Source organism: Lipotes vexillifer, unplaced genomic scaffold (assembly GCF_000442215.2).
Source record: "Lipotes vexillifer unplaced genomic scaffold, Lipotes_vexillifer_v1.1 scaffold221, whole genome shotgun sequence".
NCBI lineage: Eukaryota > Metazoa > Chordata > Mammalia > Artiodactyla > Lipotidae > Lipotes > Lipotes vexillifer.
The window spans coordinates 1219490-1237937 of NW_006772957.1; the positions used below are offsets into that span (position 1 = coordinate 1219490).

Consider the following 18448-nt stretch of genomic DNA (forward strand, 5'->3'; position numbering starts at 1 on the left):
AAAAAACAACAGGATTAAGAACCTGCAGCCTGCGAAAAGGAGACCCCAAACACAATAAGTTAAGCAAAATGAGAAGACAGAGAAACACGCAGCAGATGAAGGAGCAAGGTAAAAACCCACCAGACCAAACAAATGAAGAGGAAATAGGCAGTCTACCTGAAAAAGAATTCAGAGTAATGATAGTAAAGATGATCCAAAATCTTGGAAATAGAATGGAGAAAATGCAAGAAATGTTTAACAAGGACCTAGAAGAACTAAAGAGCAAACAAAAAACGATGAACAACACAATAAATGAAATTAAAAATTCTCTAGAAGGAATCAATTACAGAATAACTGAGGCAGAAGAACGGGTAAGTGACCTGGAAGATAAACTAGTGGGAATAACTACCGCAGAGCAGAATAAAGAAAAAAGAATGAAAAGAGTTGAGGACAGTCACAGAGACCTCTGGGACAACATTTAATGCACCAACATTTGAATTATAGGGGTCCCAGAAGAAGAATAGAAAAAGGAAGGGACTGAGAAAATATTTGACGAGATTATAGTTGAAAACTTACCTAATATGGGAAAAGAAGTGGTCAATCAAGACCAGGAAGCACAGAGAGTCCCATACGGGATAAATCCAAGGAGAAACATGCCCACACACATATTAATCAACCTTTCACAAATTAAATACAAAGAAAAAATTAAAAGCAGTAAGGGAAAAGCAACAAATAACATACAAGGAAATCCCCATAAGGTTAACAGCTGATCTTTCAGCAGAAACTCTGCAAGCCAGGAGGGAGTGGCAGGATATATTTAAAGTGATGAAAGGGAAAAACCTTCAACCAAGATTACTCTACCCAGCAAGGATCTCATTCAGATTTGACAGAGGAATTAAAACCTTTACAGACAAGCAAAAACTAAGAGAATTCTGTACCATCAAACCAGCTTTACAACAAATCCTAAAGGAACTTCTCTAGGCAGGAAGCACAAGGGAAGAAAAAGACCCACAAAAACAAACCCAAAACAATTAAGAGAATGGTAATAGGAACATACATATTGATAATAACCTTGAATGTAAATGATTAAATGCCCCAACCAAAAGACACAGACTGGCTGAATGTATACCACAACAAGATCCATATATATGCTGTCTACAAGAGACCCACTTCAGACCTAGGGACACATACAGACTGAAAGTGAGGGGATGGAAAAAGATATTCCATGCAAATGGAAAGCAAAAGAAAGCTGGAGTAGCAATTCTCATATCAGACAAAATAGACTTTAAAACAAAGACTATTACAAGAGACAGGGACACTACATAATGATCAAGGGATCAATCCAAGAAGAAGATAAATCAATTGTGAATATTTATGTACCCAACACAGGAGCACCTCAACACATAAGGCAAATGCTAACAGTCATAAAATGGGAAATCAAGAGTAACACAATCATAGTAGGGGATTTTTAACACCACACTTTCACCAATGGACAGATCACCCAAAATGAGAATAAATAAGGAAACATAAGTTTTAAACGATACATTAAACAAGATGGACTTAATTGATATTTATAGGACATTCCATCCAAAAACAACAGAATACACTTTCTTCTCAAGTGCTCATGGAACATTCTCCAGGATCGATCATATCTTGGGTCACAAATCAAGCCTTGGTAAAGTTAAGAAAATTGACATCATATCAAGGATCTTTTCCGACCACAACGCTATAAGACTAGATATCAATTACAGGAAAAAAAACTGTAAAAAATGGGCTTCCCTGGTGGCACAGTGGTTGAGAATCCGTCTGCCAATGAAGGGGACGTGGGTTCAAGCACTGATTGGGGAAAACCCCACATGCTGTGGAACAACTAAGCCCGTGCACCACAACTACTGAGCTTGTGCTCTAGAGCCTGAGAGCCACAACTACTGAAGCCCATGCACCTAGAACCCATGCTCCACAACAAGAGAAGCCACCACAATGAGGAGTCCACGCACCACAACAAACAGTAGTGCCCGCCCACCTCAACTAGAGAAAAGCCTATGTGCAGCAATGAAGACCCAACGCAGCCAGAAGTAAATAACTTAATTAGAAAAAAAACCTGTAAAAAATACAAACACATGGAGGCTAAAAAATATGCTACTAAATAACCAACAGATCACTGAAGAAATCAAAGAGGAAATCAAAAAATACCTAGAAACAAATGACAATGAAAACATGACAACTCAAAACCTATGAGATTCAGCAAAAGCAGTTCTGTGAGGGAAGTTTACAGCAATACAGTCCTACCTCTAGAAACAAGAATAAGCTCAAATAAACAACCTAAATTTACACTTAAAGCAATTAGAGAAGGAAAAACAAAACAACCCCAAAATTAGCAGAAGGAAAGAAATCATAAAGATCAGATCAGAAATAAATGAAAAAGAAATGAAGGAAACAATAGCAAAGATCAATAAAACTAAAAGCTGGTTCTTTGAGAAGATAAACAAAATTGATAAACCATTAGCCAGACTCATCAAGAAAAAAAGGGAAAAGACTCAAATCAACAGAATTAGAAATGAGAAAGAAGTAACAACTGACACTGCAGAAATACAAAGGATCATGAGAGAATACTACAAGCAACTCTATGCCAATAAAATGGACAACCTGGAAGAAATGGACAAATTCTTAGAAAGGCACAACCTTCCGAGATTGAACCAGGAAGAAATAGAAAATATAAACACACCAATCACAAGCACTGAAATTGAAACTGTGATTAAAAATCTTCCAACAAACAAAAGTCCAGGACAAGATGGCTTTACAGGCAAATTTTATCAAACATTTAGAGAAGAGCTAACACCTATCCTCTCAAACTCTTCCAAAATATAGCAGAGGGAGGAACACTCCCAAACTCATTCTACAAGGCCACCATCATCCTGATACCAAAACCAAACAAATGTGTCACAAAAAAAAGAAAACTACAGGCCAATATCACTGATGAACATAGATGCAAAAATCCTCAACAAAATACTAGGAAACAGTATCCAACAGCACGTCAAAAGGATCATACACCATGATCAAGTGGGGTTTATCCCAGGAATGCAAGGATGCTTCAATATACAGAAATCAATCAATGTGATACACCAGATTAACAAATTGAAGGAGAAAAACCCAATGATCGTCTCAATAGATGCAGAAAAAGCTTTTGACAAAATTCAATACCCATTTATGATAAAAACCCTGCAGAAAGTAGGCATAGAGGGAACTTTCTTCAACATAATAAAGGCTATATATGACAAACCCACAGCCAACATCGTCCTCAATGGTGAAAAGCTGAAAGCATTTCCACTAACATCAGGGAGAAGACAAAGTTGCCCACTCTCACCGCTATTATTCAACACAGTTTTGGGAGTTTTAGCCACAGCAATCAGAGAAGAAAAAGAAATAAAAGGAATCCAAATCAGAAAAGAATAAGTAAGGCTGTCACTGTTTGCAGATGACATGATACTCTACATAGAGAATCCTAAAGATGTTACCAGAAAACTACTAGAGCTAATCAATGAATCTGGTAAAGTTGCAGGATACAAAATTAATGCACAGAAATCTCTTGTATTCCTATACACTAATGATAAAAAATCTGAAAGAGAAATTAAGGAAACACTCCCATTTACCATTGCAACAAAAAGAATAAAATACCTAGGAATAAAGCTACCTAAGGAGACAAAAGACCTGTATGCAGAAAACTATAAGACACTGATGAAAGAAATTAAAGATGATACAAAGAGATGGAGCGATATACCATGTTCTTGGATTGGAAGAATCAACATTGTGAAAATGACTCTACTACCCAAAGCAATCTACAGATTCAATACAATCCCTATCAAACTACCATGGGCATTTTTCACAGAACTAGAACAAAAAATTTTTAAATTTGTATGGAAACACAAAAGACCCCGAATAGCCAAAGCAATCTTGAGAAAGCAAAACAGAGCTGGAGGAATCAGGCTGCCTGACTTCAGACTATACTACAAAGCTACAGTAATCAAGACAGTATGGTACTGGCACAAAAGCAGAACTATAGATCAATGGAACAGGATAGAAAGCCCAGAGATAAACCGATGCACATATGGTCACCTTATCTTTGATAAAGGAGGCAAGGATATACAACGGGGAAAAGGCAGCCTCTTCAATAAGTGGTGCAGGGAATACTGGACAGCTACGTATAAAAGAACGAAATTAGAACATTCCCTAATACCATACACAAAAATAAACTCAAAATGGATTTAAGACCTAAATATAAGGCCAGACACTATAAAACTCTCAGAGGAAAACATAGACAGAACACCCTATGACATAAATCACAGCAAGATCCTTTTTGACCCACCTTCTAGAGAAATGGAAATAAAAACAGAAATAAACAAATGGGACCTAATGAAACTTCAAAGCTTTTGCACAGCAAAGGAAACCATAAACAAGACCAAAAGAGAACCCTCAGAATGGGAGAAAATATTTGCAAATGAAGCAGTGGACAAAGGATTAATCTCCAATATATACAAGCAGCTCATGGAGCTCAATATCAAAAATACAAGCAACCCAATCCAAAAATGGGCAGAAGACCTAAACAGACGTTTCTCTAAAGAAAATATACAGATTGCCAACAAATGCATGAAAGGATGCTCAATATGACTAATCATTAGGGAAATGTAAATCAAAGCTACAATGAGGTATCACCTCACACCAGTCAGAATGGCCAGCATCAAAAAATCTACAAACAATAAGTGCTGGAGAGGGTGTAGAGAAAAGGGAACCCTCTTACACTGTTGGTGGGAATGTAAATTGATACAGCCACTGTGGAGAACAGTATGGAGGTTCCTTAAAAAACTACAAATAGAACTACCATATGACCCAGCAATCCCACTACTAGGCATATACCCTGAGAAAACCATAATTCAAAAAGAATCATGTACCAAAATGTTCATTGCAGCTCTATTTACAATAGCCCGGAGATGGAAACAACCTAAGTGTCAATCATCGGATGAATGGATAAAGAAGATGTGGCACATATATACAATGGAATATTACTCAGCCATAAAAAGAAACGAAATTGAGCTATTTGTAATGAGGTGGATAGACCTAGAGTCTGTCATACAGAGTGAAGTAAGTCAGAAAGAGAGAGACAAATACCGTATGCTAACACATATATATGGAATTTAAGGAAAAAAATGTCATGAAGAACCTAGGGGTGAAACAGGAATAAAGACACAGACTTACTAGAGAATGGACTTGAGGATATGGGGAGGGGGAAGGGTAAACTGTGACAAAGCGAGAGAGAGGCATGGACATATATACATTACCAAACGTAAGGTAGATAGCTAGTGGGAAGCAGCCACATAGCACAAGGAGATCAGTTCGGTGCTTTGTGACCGCCTGGAGGGGTGGGATAGGGAGGATGGGAGGGAGGGAGACGCAAGCGGGAAGAGATATGGGAACATATGTTTATATATAACTGATTCATTTTGTTGTGAAGCTGAAACTAACATACCATTGTAAAGCAATTATACTCCAATAAAGATGTTAAAAAAAAATCTACAAACAATAAATGTTGGAGAGGGTGTGAAGAAAGGGGAACCCTCTTGTGCTGTTGGTGGGAATGTAAATTGATACAGCCACTATGGAGAACAGTATGGAGGTTCTTTAAAAAACTACAAATAGAACTACCATACGACCCAGCAATCCCACTACTGGGCATATACCCTGAGAAAACCATAATTCAGAAAGAGTCATGTACCACAATGTTCATTGCAGCTCTATTTACAATAGCCAGGACATGGAAGCAACCTAAGTGTCCATCAACAGATGAATGGATAAAGAAGATGTGGCACATATATACAATGGAATATTACTCAGCCATAAAAAGTAATGAAACTGAGTTATTTGTAGTGAGGTGGATGGACCTAGAGACTGTCATACAGAGTGAAGTAAGTCAGAGAAAAACAAATACCGTATGCTAACACATACATATGGAATCTAAAAAATAAAAGAATATGGTCAAAAGTACCTGGGGGCAAGATGGGAATAAAGACGCAGATCTACTAGAGAATGGACTTGAGGATACAGGGAGGGGGAAGGGTAAGCTGGGACAAAGTGAGAGAGTGGCATGGACATATATACACTACCAAACGTAAAATAGATAGCTAGTGGGAAGCAGCCGCATAGCACAGGGAGATTAACTCGGTGCTTTGTGATCACTTAGAGGGGTGGGAGAGGGAGAGTGGGAAGGAGGGAGATGCAAGAGGAAGGAGATATGGGGATATATGTATATGTATAACTGATTCACTTTGTTATAAAGCAGAAACTAACACACCATTGTAGAGCAATTATACTCCAATAAAGATGTTAAAAAATATATATACATATGTATGTATTTATATATATTATATATATTTATATGTATTATAAATATATATATTTACATGTATATATTTGATTAATACAATTTATTTTTTAGAGAGATTTAGGTTCACAGAAGAATTGAGCAGAAAGTACAGAGTTCTCATACCCCTGTCTCCATACATATACAACCTCCCTACTATTAACATCCCTCACTAGAGCGCTACATTTGTTACAGTCATTGAGCCTACATTGACGCATCATTATTGCTCAAAGTCCATGGTTTACATTAAGGCTTACTCTTGGTGTTATACATTCTCTGGGTTTGGACAAATGTATAATGACATATATCCACCATTGTAGCATCATATAGACAGTTTCACTGTCCCCCAAACCCTCTGTGCTCTGCCTACTCATTTTTCTCTCCCCACAAACTCTTGGCAACCACTAATATTTTTACTGTCTACACAGTTTTACGTTTTCCAGAATGTCATAAAGTTGGAATTATATACTATGTAGTCTTTTCAGATTGGTTTCTTTCACTTAGCAATATGCATTTGTGTTTCCTCCATGTGTTTTCATGGCTTGATAGCTCAGTTCTTTTTATTGCTGAGTAATATTCCATTGTCTGGATATGCCACAGTTTATTTATCCATTCACCTACTAAAGGACATATTGGTTGCTTCCGAGTTTTGGCATTATGAATAAAGCTGCTATAAACATTCGTGTGTAGATTTTTGTGTGGATATGAGTTTTCAGTTCATTTGGGTAGATAACCAAGAAAAGTGATTGCTAGATTGTCTGTTAAGAATATGTTTAGTTTTGTAAGAAACTGACAAACTGTCTTCTAAAGTGCCTGTACTACTTTACATTCCTACCAGCAATGTATGAGAGTTTCTGATGTTCCACATCCTTGTCAGCATTTGGTGTTGTCAGTACTCTGGACTTCGGCCATTCTAATAAGTGTGTAGTAGTATTTCATTGTTGTTTTAATTGCAATTCCCTAATGACATATGATGTTGAATATCTTTTCATATGATTACTTGCCATCTGTATATCTTCTTCTCTTCGTGTTCTCTTGACATTGTCTACCACAGAACAGAAGTTCTTAATTTTAATGAAGTCGAGCTTATCAGTTGTTTCTTTGGAATATGTATTTTTCAAAACTCTCCAGAGGATTCTGAAGATTTCTTAGGGTGGTGTCCACTGGCCTCCAGACTCCCTCCACTCAGTAAAGGAGCTACATCAAAATAGACCAGGGAGGATTTGTTTGTGGAGCATTATTGAAAAATTGAGTCTGAAGAAGCCTGCTATTTAAATATTTTCAGCTATTTAAAATAGTCTATCCATAAGTTCTAGAGCCAGCTTTTTCTTTGAAAGAATGAATATATATGATTCTATTTTCAGCCTCATTTTCAGTTCTGATAATGGTTAAGTAGTAAGTATCTTTAAGTACTCTCTCCAGGCAATGACTTTCTTTCTGGCCTTTGATAAGAACCTAAAGAATGCCATTCCTCCACAAACGGCACTAGATGGCAGTAGCTAACATTGCAAATAGGATCCCCTGGTTAAATCGTCTGCACTTGCCCTGAGAAGCACTGCAGAAAAAAGTGTTGGAACATTGGCGTCTCCAAACAAACCAGTCAAACGAAATTGCCTCAGAATTCTGGGTTCATATCAATGTTTCTTTTCCCTGCCTGGGAAGCAAGATGCCTCACTTCATCATCTTCAGAGAGAATACAGTGGGAGGAATTACTGGAGAATTGGTAGAATGATGCCTGTTTTTATTTCATGATATAAAAAATGATTATTTGTCTAAAGATTTCTGGATTATTTGGCTTCTCAAACAAAACAAATGGTCAGGATAATCAGTTGGAGTGTCAGCTAGGAGGTTCAGGAAAGGAGATTAAATCAAGCATAAAGCCCAGGGCCTGTTGACAACCACTAACCTGAGATGGTTGCTTCTGTTTACTAGCAGGAAGAGAAAGGTGGGTAGGAGCAATTCGAGGAACTGTAAAGTTTGTTTGGTATCATGACTTAAGAATGTGTCTTAAGTTTCTGGGAAGAAGGTAAAGGTGTCCAAGACAGATTGGAGCAAGAAACCATAAGGCCAAGGCATTGCAGTGAGTTCACATTTCAATAACATTCTTTGATTCAAATAACCAGCAATGAAAAATAAAACATAAACCAAAAAAGATGTGGTCAGGCTTTGATACAAGAAAAATATCTCTCTGGATCAGAAAATGGAACAGAAAACTTGGGGGAAGCTGATTCATAAGGCATTTAGGGCTCCTGATGGCTGTGAGTTATTTCTGTAGGCTAAAGGAGACCTCAGAAATGCTCCATATAAGAAGGGAAAGTAGAGCCAGGCTCACAGGGGCCTGAGTTTAAACTCGGGGGCAGAGTTGTTCTCACCTCCTTCCCCAGTCCAAGAGCTGCATCAAAACATAAGCCGGAAGATTTGTTTTACAGGCATTATCAAAAATTTGAATAAGAAGCTAAGACTTTATGCTTTATAACAATAAACTTAAAAGCTTAGGTAAATGGATAAAGTTAACATAATTGCATCTGGAAGAAATAAGATACCTATAAGATATCTAAATCAACTAAGAACCATTCTTTTACTAATTAAGTAAGCAGGAAAATTTCTCTTTCCCCAAAATTCTAGGTGGTCAAAGATGGTTTCACAGGCCTGTTTTATTAGATTTTTAAGGAACAGATAAGAACTATGTTAAATCAAATGTTTTAGAGAACAGAAAAGACGGAAAGGTAATCAACTCTTCTTATAAAACTAGTATGACCTCGAGAAAAAAAACTGGAAAAAGACAGCATAGGGAAATTATAGAACAACTCCACTTATGAAAATATCAGTAGGTACAAAAATCCTAAGCATATAAAATTCAGCAGTGTATTTATATATGTATCTCATGACCCAGTAGGATTTATATCAGGAATGCAAGCATGGTTCACATCATAAAATCTATTGGTGTGATATATTAGGTCAACCAGTTAAAAAGAAAATCCATAAGATCATTTTAATAGATTATTTACTAGATGGAGGAAAAACATCAATAAAATTTAAGACTCAGTCCTGGGAAAAACTCTTAGCCTACCAGGAATAAGAGAAATGAGAGAAATGTCCATAATTTAGTAAACAGCATTGTGGCAGATATCTTCCATTTGTTTCTCCAGATCCACTTATCACATTTCTCTACCCTGTCTCTGCCTATAACAAGTAAGCAGTTTCTCCTGCCTTCTGGCTTCCTGTTGGGTTCAACTGCTAAAGAATCCTGGTTGGAAATCTGAGAGGAGAAAGAGAATGAGGTCAGGATATTTCTTCTTCTATCTCCTCCCTGCAAGGCATGTTGGGTTGGCTGTGTCCCATTGTTCCCCTCAGAGCAGCTCCCTCTACCTCGCTCTTCCCTTCCAGGTTCTAGAAGTCCCTTGGCCTAGATATAGCTACTTCTTACTGCCGCTAGTGGTTATTGCAATACCGCCTCTGGTTCCCTTCATCCAAACCTCAGTACATTACCTGTAAAGAAAACTTCCCTGAATTGTCCTAATTCGAATGTACCATCTGTTTCCTTTCGGGACTCTGACAAGCATCTATCAAAATCCTATTGCGAATGTATTTCGCTTTAGAACCAGTCCCGTTAATGTCACAGATAAGGCAAGGATGTCCATTATTACTGCTTGTGTTCAGAATTGCAAGGGAAGTTTTAGTCAATGCAAAAGTCAAGAAAACCAGTACAAGGAACAATTGGGAAGAAAGAGAAGAAATTATTTCTGTTTATAGAAGATATTGTCTACATAGAAAGTCAGGAAGAATCTGTAGACAATTAGAATTACCAAGGTATTTCAATCAAGTTGTGGAACACAAAATTTAATACACAAAAATTATTAGCTTTCTTTTTTTTTCTTTCTTTTTTCTTTTTGGCTGTGTTGGGTCTTTGTTGCTGTGTGCAGGCTTTCTCCAGTTGAGGCGAGCGGGGGCTACTCTTCGTTGAGGTGTGCAGCCTTCTCATTGTGGTGGCTTCTCTTGTGAAGCACAGGCTCTAGGCACACGGGCTTCAGTAGTTGTGACACATGGGTTCAGTAGTTATGGCTCACAGGCTTTAGAGCGCAGGCTCAGTAGTTGTGGCTCACGGGCTTAGTTGCTCCGCGGCACGTGAGATCTTCCCAGACCAGGGATCGAACCCGTGTCCCCTGCATTGGCAGGCGATTCTTAACCACAGCGCCACCGGGGAAGTCCCCACAAAAATTATTAGCTTTCTTATTCACCAATAATAATCATTTAGAAAATTAAATGGGAAAAATACCTCATTCACTGTAGGATGTAAAAACCAAATGAGATATTTTGATGGCCAGTTGTATGTGTCAACTTGGCTAGGCTACAGTGTCCAGTTATTCAAACACTAACCGAGGTGTTGCTGTGAAATTCTTTTGTAGATGTGATTAAAGCGAATAATCAGTTGACTTTAAGGGAGATTATTTTAGATAATCTGGGTGGGCATTATTCAATCAATTGAAAGGCCTTAAGAGCAAAGCTGAGGTTTTCCAGAAGAAGAGGAAATTCTTCTTGTGGACAGCAGCTTCACCTCATGCCCTACAGTTCCAGTCTGCCCTTCCTGACGGCCTGTCCTATGATTTCAAACTTGCCTTGCCAGTCCACCTCCACCGTCAAGTAACCAATTCCTTGCAATGTCTCTTAATATATGTCTCCTTCTGTAGGTTCTGTTTCTCTGGTTGAACCCTGACTGATACAGGTATCGAGAAACAAACCTAAAAATATACCACACAAGGCCCCTGTGGAGAAATTATGAAACATTATTGAAAGATCTAAAAGAAAATGTGGCTAAATGGAGATTTAAGTCATGTTCATGGTTTAAAAGACTCAGTATTGTAAACTTGGTTAATTTTCCCCAAATTAATCTATGAATGCATTCCAATCAGAATGCTGACAAGGTTTTTTTGTGGAACTTGACAAGAAGATCCAAACTTTACATGGAAGAGCAAAGGACTGTAAATAGCAAAGACAATTTTGAAGACGAATAAGGTGAAGGGACTTTGCCAAACTAGATATTAAGACTTAGCTTAAAGGTACATAATTAGGACAGGATGGAATTCCTGTGGATATACAAGTAGGCCAGTGCAACAGAAGAGAGAGCTCAGAAGCAGACTCATTAAGATCTGGATATTGGATACATGACAGAAGTAACATTTCAAATCAGTGGTCACAATGGATGATTCCATAAAGAGTTCTGGGGCAATAGAATAATCAAATGGAAAAAACATAAAATTAGCTTCCAATTTCACACCTGCATACAAATGAATTTAAGATGGATTAGGACCTAAATGTGAAAAGTTAAAGATTACAAATTTTAGAAATAAATAAGGATATCTTTATGAACTTGGGGAATGAAAAATTTTCCTTGACAAAATGTGAGATACAAAACATAAAGATTAAGATTGAGAAATCTGACAACATTAAACTCTTTGTGTACACACACGCACATACACACAACAAAATGAAAAGGCAAACCATAGATTGAAGATGCTTGCAACACATATAACTAACAAAGGACTACATCTAAAATATATAAAGAACTGTCACAGATCATAAAGAAAGAGATCATAGAAAATGGGCAAAGGATTAGAATAAGTAAGGAAAGAGAATAAGTTTGTGACAAATTGTCTAATACCTCAAAGAGTATAATGAAATCATTCAGGTCAGAATCACTCCCCTCATCCCTCACCAGCCGTCTTTATGCTCATCTTTCTCTTCTCTCCATTCATTCTTTCAACACTGATTAACACATACTGAGTGATCACCCTTTATGTGCCAGCTACTGTTCTAGACACTTGGATATTAGTGAAGATGACAGACAAAAATCCCTGCCCCTGTGAAGATTATATTCTAGCATTGAGGTGGAGTGTGCAAGTAGTAAAAAAAAAAAAACACACACACACAATGAACTTAACACATAAGCAAATTGCTTGGTGTGTTAGATGGAAATAAGCGCTCCAGAGAAAAGACAGTGAAGGGTCAAGGGGATCAGGAGCGCCAGAGTAAGGGCTACAGTTGTCAATAGGCTGTCATATAAGCCTTATAGGGAAAGTGAGCTTTAAGAAAATCTTTGGAGATGAGGGAGTCTTCCAAGGAGATCACCTGAGGAAACTCTATACGTAGGGTGCGGTGGGAGTGGGGGACCATCTCCACCTTAGGCTGGACCTGAGATGGTTGGATGAGAAGGTGAATCACCCAGAAGGGACAGTGATGATCAGCTCTTCAACATGGGGCAAGTACATTTGATTCAGAGTTCCCTGGCAGAGCTTCTCAGATCTTAGCCGCTCTGAGTTGGAGAACCTTAGTTCAGGACCTGCTGTTTACTTGAGGAGTAGATGTTCAAGAAGTGGAGTATGCCAGATATGAAACTCAAATTATTTAGGATGCAATTAGATTTGGTCTAATAATTAAAAATACTTTTAGAATTTTCTTTGGCAGAGGATAGGCTATTAATTAGCATGTCATGGGAACCCAGAAGTTATTATTCTCTCAAAAACCCATTTTTGGTAGAAAATGTGCTGAGCCTCATTTGTGAAGATAATTATAGTTTATATCTTTGGGAGTGTCTGCCAAGTTCCCAGTGATTTCCCTCTTCTCTGGGAGCTGCCTCTAGAATCTATGGGGAGTGGCAGTTGGTGGGGAGTGGCATTTGGTGGCGGGGGTGGGGGGAGGGCTCCCCTGCCCACATTTCTACTGCATGAGCATATTCTCTGGTCATAGCTCACTGGAACAGAGCTAGAATCATGAGCTAAACTGAGCCAATAGCATCTTTTCTCCTGGGAATTTTGAATTAGACCCAAGAGGGCCAGACTAGTCTGTTTGGCTGGAATTATAAGATGCAAATTCAAGGGGGCCATATTTCACCAAGCGGTCTTGAGGACCAGAGAAAGTCGACCTGCAAGGAGAAATGAAAGCAAATGCACAGAGAGAGTTCTTCTGCCTTTCAGGTTCCAAGACATAGCTCTTCCCTGAAGTCTAGATGCCTCCCAGCTTTTGAGTTTCTTAAAACACTCCTATATCCTTATAATTTATCACATTGGTTGCTTTGGCTAGTCCATTTGACTTCTAATACAGTGATGTTACAGGTCTGAAATAGCAGGGAGCTCACTTTGATTTTTTTTCCCACCAGGGATAATGGGTCTCATTCATTCATCTGTTCATTCATTCCTTTATTCATAAACTTTCGAGGGATACATATTAAGTATTAGTGACTAAATATGTAACACTGAATGAGATGTTGTTTTTATGCTCAAATAATTCATCTTGATTCTTCATTTTTTTTTTTTTTTTTTTTTTTTTTTGGGTGCGGGGGCCCTCTCTGTTTGGTGGCTTTTCCCGTTGGGGAGCACAGGCTCCGGACACGCAGGCTCAGCGGCCATGGCTCACGGGCCCAGCTGCTCCGCGGTATGTGGGATCCTCCCGGACCGGGGCACGAACCCGTGTCCCCTGCATCGGCAGGCAGACTCTCAACCTCTGCGCCACCGGGGAAGCCCTGATTCTTCATTTTTAAGGTGGTTGGCTGGGATGTGGGGAATGCAGTCTTTGACTCTGAAATACCAAATTTCTCTTTTTGAGTTTGATTGACTTGAGAGAATCAAAGCCTGACTCTAGCTTATTTAGGGTTGATAGATATAAAAAAGTACTTTGTGAACTATAGGCTGGTACACGAATATTTTTCACTGGTTATAGTAATACCTTCTATTTGAGTTATTCAGCTTAGAGTCTTCACAGGAATATATATTAAATGAGCTCCTTTGAAAGGATACCTTTGATTTAGGAATAAAATGTAAGTCTTTAAAATTGCCACTTTAGCTAGAGATATGCTCAAAAATTTAAAAATTAGATATCAATTTGATAGAATTACACTTTATTTTCCAGTAACTAAGCAACATTTTGAGGTTTCTAATATTTTGGGAAAAGATACTTTTTCTGTGTGACCAAAAGATATAATCACTTCAAATAATGATTGTGAGCTTCTGGAGAAGACAGGTAAATAAAAACTAACGTTAAAAGAAATAATCCCCAACAAATGAGCTCAAATACCCCTGGGATTAGTCCAGACACCTGGGTGAGTTGTGTAGCAGGTGGGGTTTAGTTCCAATTCCCTTTTCCAAATGTCAGTGATAGATCCTGCTCACAAGAGAGCCCCAAACCTTCCTTTTAGCTGATGCTCAGTTTTAAGGACCCACTCAGATCTCTTTCACCTTCTAGGATGAGAGTTCTTAAAATTTATAGTTCTCTACAGGGAATTCATTAAATATTTTTTAGGGTGAATGTATTTAAAGCTCTTGCTTTGCTGCCTTGAAATCCAATGTCCTCAATTTAGACAACTAGTTAACATTTAGAACAATGAAAAGTTAGGGATAGAAGGGTTGTTGAGATCATCTATGCTGATGGTTAAGAGCACAGGCTCTGGAAGCCTGGTTGATATGTGGCCCCTGTTGTCCTTAGGCAAGTTACTTAATCTCTGAAGCACATGTATGAAACAAAGATAATACTTCCTGGGCTTCCCTGGTGGCGCAGTGGTTGGGAGTCCGCCTGCCAATGCAGGAGACACGGGTTCGTACTCCGGTCTGGGAAGATCGCACATGCCGTGGAGCGGCTGGGCCCGTGAGCCATGGCTGCTGAGCCTGCGTGTCCGGAGCCTGTGCTCCACAACGGGAGAGGCCACAACAGAGAGGCCCGCATACCCCCCCCCCCAAAAAAAAAAAGATAATACTTCCTTTCTCATAGAGGGGTATGAGGATTATATGAATGATGTAGATCATTGTTGCTTAGAGTGTATCAGACTTGTAATAGGTGGTAATTGAATAGTAATAGTGGTTGTTACTGTTGTTATTTATTACAGTCATTTCCCTACAGTCATCCAACTAATAAGGGCAAGATTCAGGTCCTCTGTGCCCCATTATGTTTATGTCCTTAGTACTATACTTCTTTCTTTTGGTGGTGGTCTTAAAAGCGAAATCATTACAAAAGGAAATCCTAAAGAAATATGGCTTTTGCGTTGACAACATTCTCTTTAACAACACTGTCATTCTCATTAGCTTAGTCATTGTCAATATCCCTCTTCTATGATTATAGTTAAAAAGGGATGTTACCATTAAATCCAAGAAATTCCTTATGAAGCCTTTTAAATGCATCTTACTTGAAGTCTTCGGGGTGGATGCCTTTTAATAATACTTGTTTCTCCCTGTTCCAGTGGGATGTCAAAATACATGGCCCTCGGTCCTTGAAGGGTTGGAGAGAAACAAAAACAAACCATTAAAAACTATTTACTATTAAATTAGACTGGTCATTAGTTATTAGACTTTGTTAACACAATTTTGTATCTTCAACCGATAGGTTGAATGTGGAAATGAAACACATAAAGCAGGGTCCCTACATAGCTGCAAATGATAAAATATTAGCCTAGACACAGGACTTAATTTCTGCTTTCACCATTTCCTCCCCAGATTAATATTTAGAAGAAGAGCTGCACAATTAACAATGTATTGAGTGCAAGTGTTATTCAGACATAGAATTTAGCTTGGAAAATAGAAACATTGATTTGTTTTAATTTCATGAAATCTCCCTCAAATAGGAAATCTGAAAACATATAGCTGTAAGAAGTGAAAATAAGTTCTCTTTTCAGATTAAACAGATGGATAGGTATTAGACAGAGAGATGATAAAGAAATGGAGCTTGAGTGTGTAATAGGAGTATGCAACGTTCAGCATTGAATGTTCCCAATTAAATAGTCCCCCCATCTAGGGAAATGAATTCCCACAAGTTGCTACTATAATACAACATATCAGTATTCTTTCCTGATAAAATAACCCAGGGCTACAGAGTTAAGCCTCATTAGGAAACAGAAGCTCAAGAGATCCATATAGATTTCATTTTTCAGTTTGATTATCCTGGGCCCTTGGCACTACTACCGTGACCAATGCTACCTGAACGACGTTCTTGTCCTTTCCTCTTAACCATCTGGAAGCATTCTGATTTCCAGATTGTTGTGTAGACTATCCTATAGTGCCACTTTGCATTTTAAATGGAAAAATCCATGGGTAATTATGTGTTTCTATCCTTAAGACATTTGAATGATCACCTTAAGAACTTGTCTATGTCCGTATTTTCTTTCGAGATACGCCAGTATATTGAGCAAGACCAAAAACATGTTGGATTTAAAAATGTAAATATTTCCAGCAAAATTTTTTTCAGCAATGTGACTACTTATTTTGATGCCATAATTTGAGTAATATCACCCCGTTATTTAATTTGATACTGCTGAAATGGCATAGGCTGTGTTACTTTTACCCCTGATTTACAGGTGAAGAAAATTGATGAAGTAACTTGCCCAAAGTCATACTATTTGGTATTTGGTGGAGCTGGGGTTAGAATATGGGTCCCTTGAAAACAGTGTTCAGAATGCTTACCATCCGTTGTTATTTATTTTTAATGAGATTTTGCAATTTCAAAAAGAAGAACATTTCCCAGTTGGGACTCTTAACATGTTAGAATCAGCTTTTACCTGTCAGTTACCAAAAATCTTAAAACTCTAGATGGAAGGTTTGGGTAAAAAAGGAATTATTCAATGAAACTAAGAGGAATATTCCTACTCGCATGCTTAGGAAGTTGAAAACATTAAAAAAAAAAAAGGCCATATAGAACCAGTCAAAGGTTGTCAGTTCTGTAGAAAGTAGCCATGAAAATCATTCTAGGTAAGATCTACTAGGTGCTGAAAGGGAATATATGGCTTTATGGCCAATAATGGGAATTTATTTGTGTTAATAATCCAGAATGTGAAGAAAAGAAAAAACAACATGCATATTATATGTGTGTGTGTGTGTATATATATATATATATATATATATACACACACACATATGCATGTATCTCTTCCCAAGTTAGAACGTCAGTTTAAGTATCATCTGTTTAAGTATCATCATGGTTGTCATAAAACATTCTATGTCTTGTGAAATATCCCAGGAGAATTTATAGCCACTTCTGGCTCAGAGCTTCCAATCATAATAGGAAAAATTATCTTAGTTTTGCGTATGACCATGAAGAATAAGGGGCTGGGGAGAGGGTGCCCCATCCGCTCATCTGTACTGCAATAAATCACTTCAGTTTGGGGTGGTTTCCAAATTCACATCACAATGGATTCACTCCTAAAGTACTGCTGGCAAAACAACAAAGCCTGATACAAGAAACAGTACTGAAGAGAATGATTTAAATTTAGAATCTAACTGAAACATATGATTGTCCTAATTATCACATCTTTATCTATAGAATTTTAATTGCCTGGCAAAGCTAGGTATAAACATCCAAAGCACTATAAACCAAGCTGACACAAAATGATTTTTTCCTTCTCATGTGGAATGGTGAAAAGCCCTTAGTACACAGTTTACACACCTATTCTAATGTGCCCAGAATACTTACAATTGACAAACATTGTCACCTTTTGAAGGATGTTCTCTTATATTTCAGCAATTTAGAAACTTTCAGAGATTATAGACAGGTAAATCTATCAATAGCACTCCTCGGCCCAAATCCACAAATCTTACGCTGGGTTTTACATTTACCTGCAGAATATCTTCCATACCAGGTCTCTCTTAGAGGTGGCAACTGCCCTTCCAATGCTTTATTCCGTTCCTGCAGTCTTGCAAATGAATTTGAACTCTTTTCTTCTGGATTCTCAGTGAATACAAAGTCCACAGGGCCGGCTGAGGGAGTCTCTTCCTCTTTGTTTTGCAAAGGTGCTACCTTGGTCACCCTTGGGTGAGCCTTAGAGTGGCTCAGGCCCATTTCACATTAAAGACACTCAGTGTAAAACCATGAGGTTAGTGGTTTGGGGCCTTTAATATAGCTTGTTTTAATCAAGGGATTTCCGAAGTTAAGCCAGCTCTAAAGCAGTCGTTTCCTTCATAACATCTGTGTAGCTTTATTTCACTACACACTAACACTTTGGCCACTTCCCGGGAGGCTGGTTTCCATGGAGACTGCCCTTCAACTCCTACTTTGCCATTTCAGACCCAAAGAATCCAGTTAAAC

The 18448-nt window shown here is 38.1% G+C and overlaps 1 protein-coding gene across 2 annotated transcripts in view; it reads right to left on the reverse strand.

Moving 5' to 3' along the window:
* The window catches only part of CCDC198 (coiled-coil domain containing 198), a 32312-nt gene extending 14110 nt beyond the window's left edge, over window positions 1-18202 (reverse strand). For both annotated transcript variants that reach the window (XM_007447956.1, XM_007447955.1), the window contains exons 1-2: window positions 17980-18202; window positions 15561-15643 (exon numbers count right to left, since the gene is read on the reverse strand). In XM_007447956.1, the coding sequence (XP_007448018.1) occupies window positions 15561-15643; window positions 17980-18202 (306 nt within the window). The remainder of the gene's footprint in view (window positions 1-15560; window positions 15644-17979) is intronic.
* Between the last annotated feature and the right edge of the window lie 246 nt (window positions 18203-18448).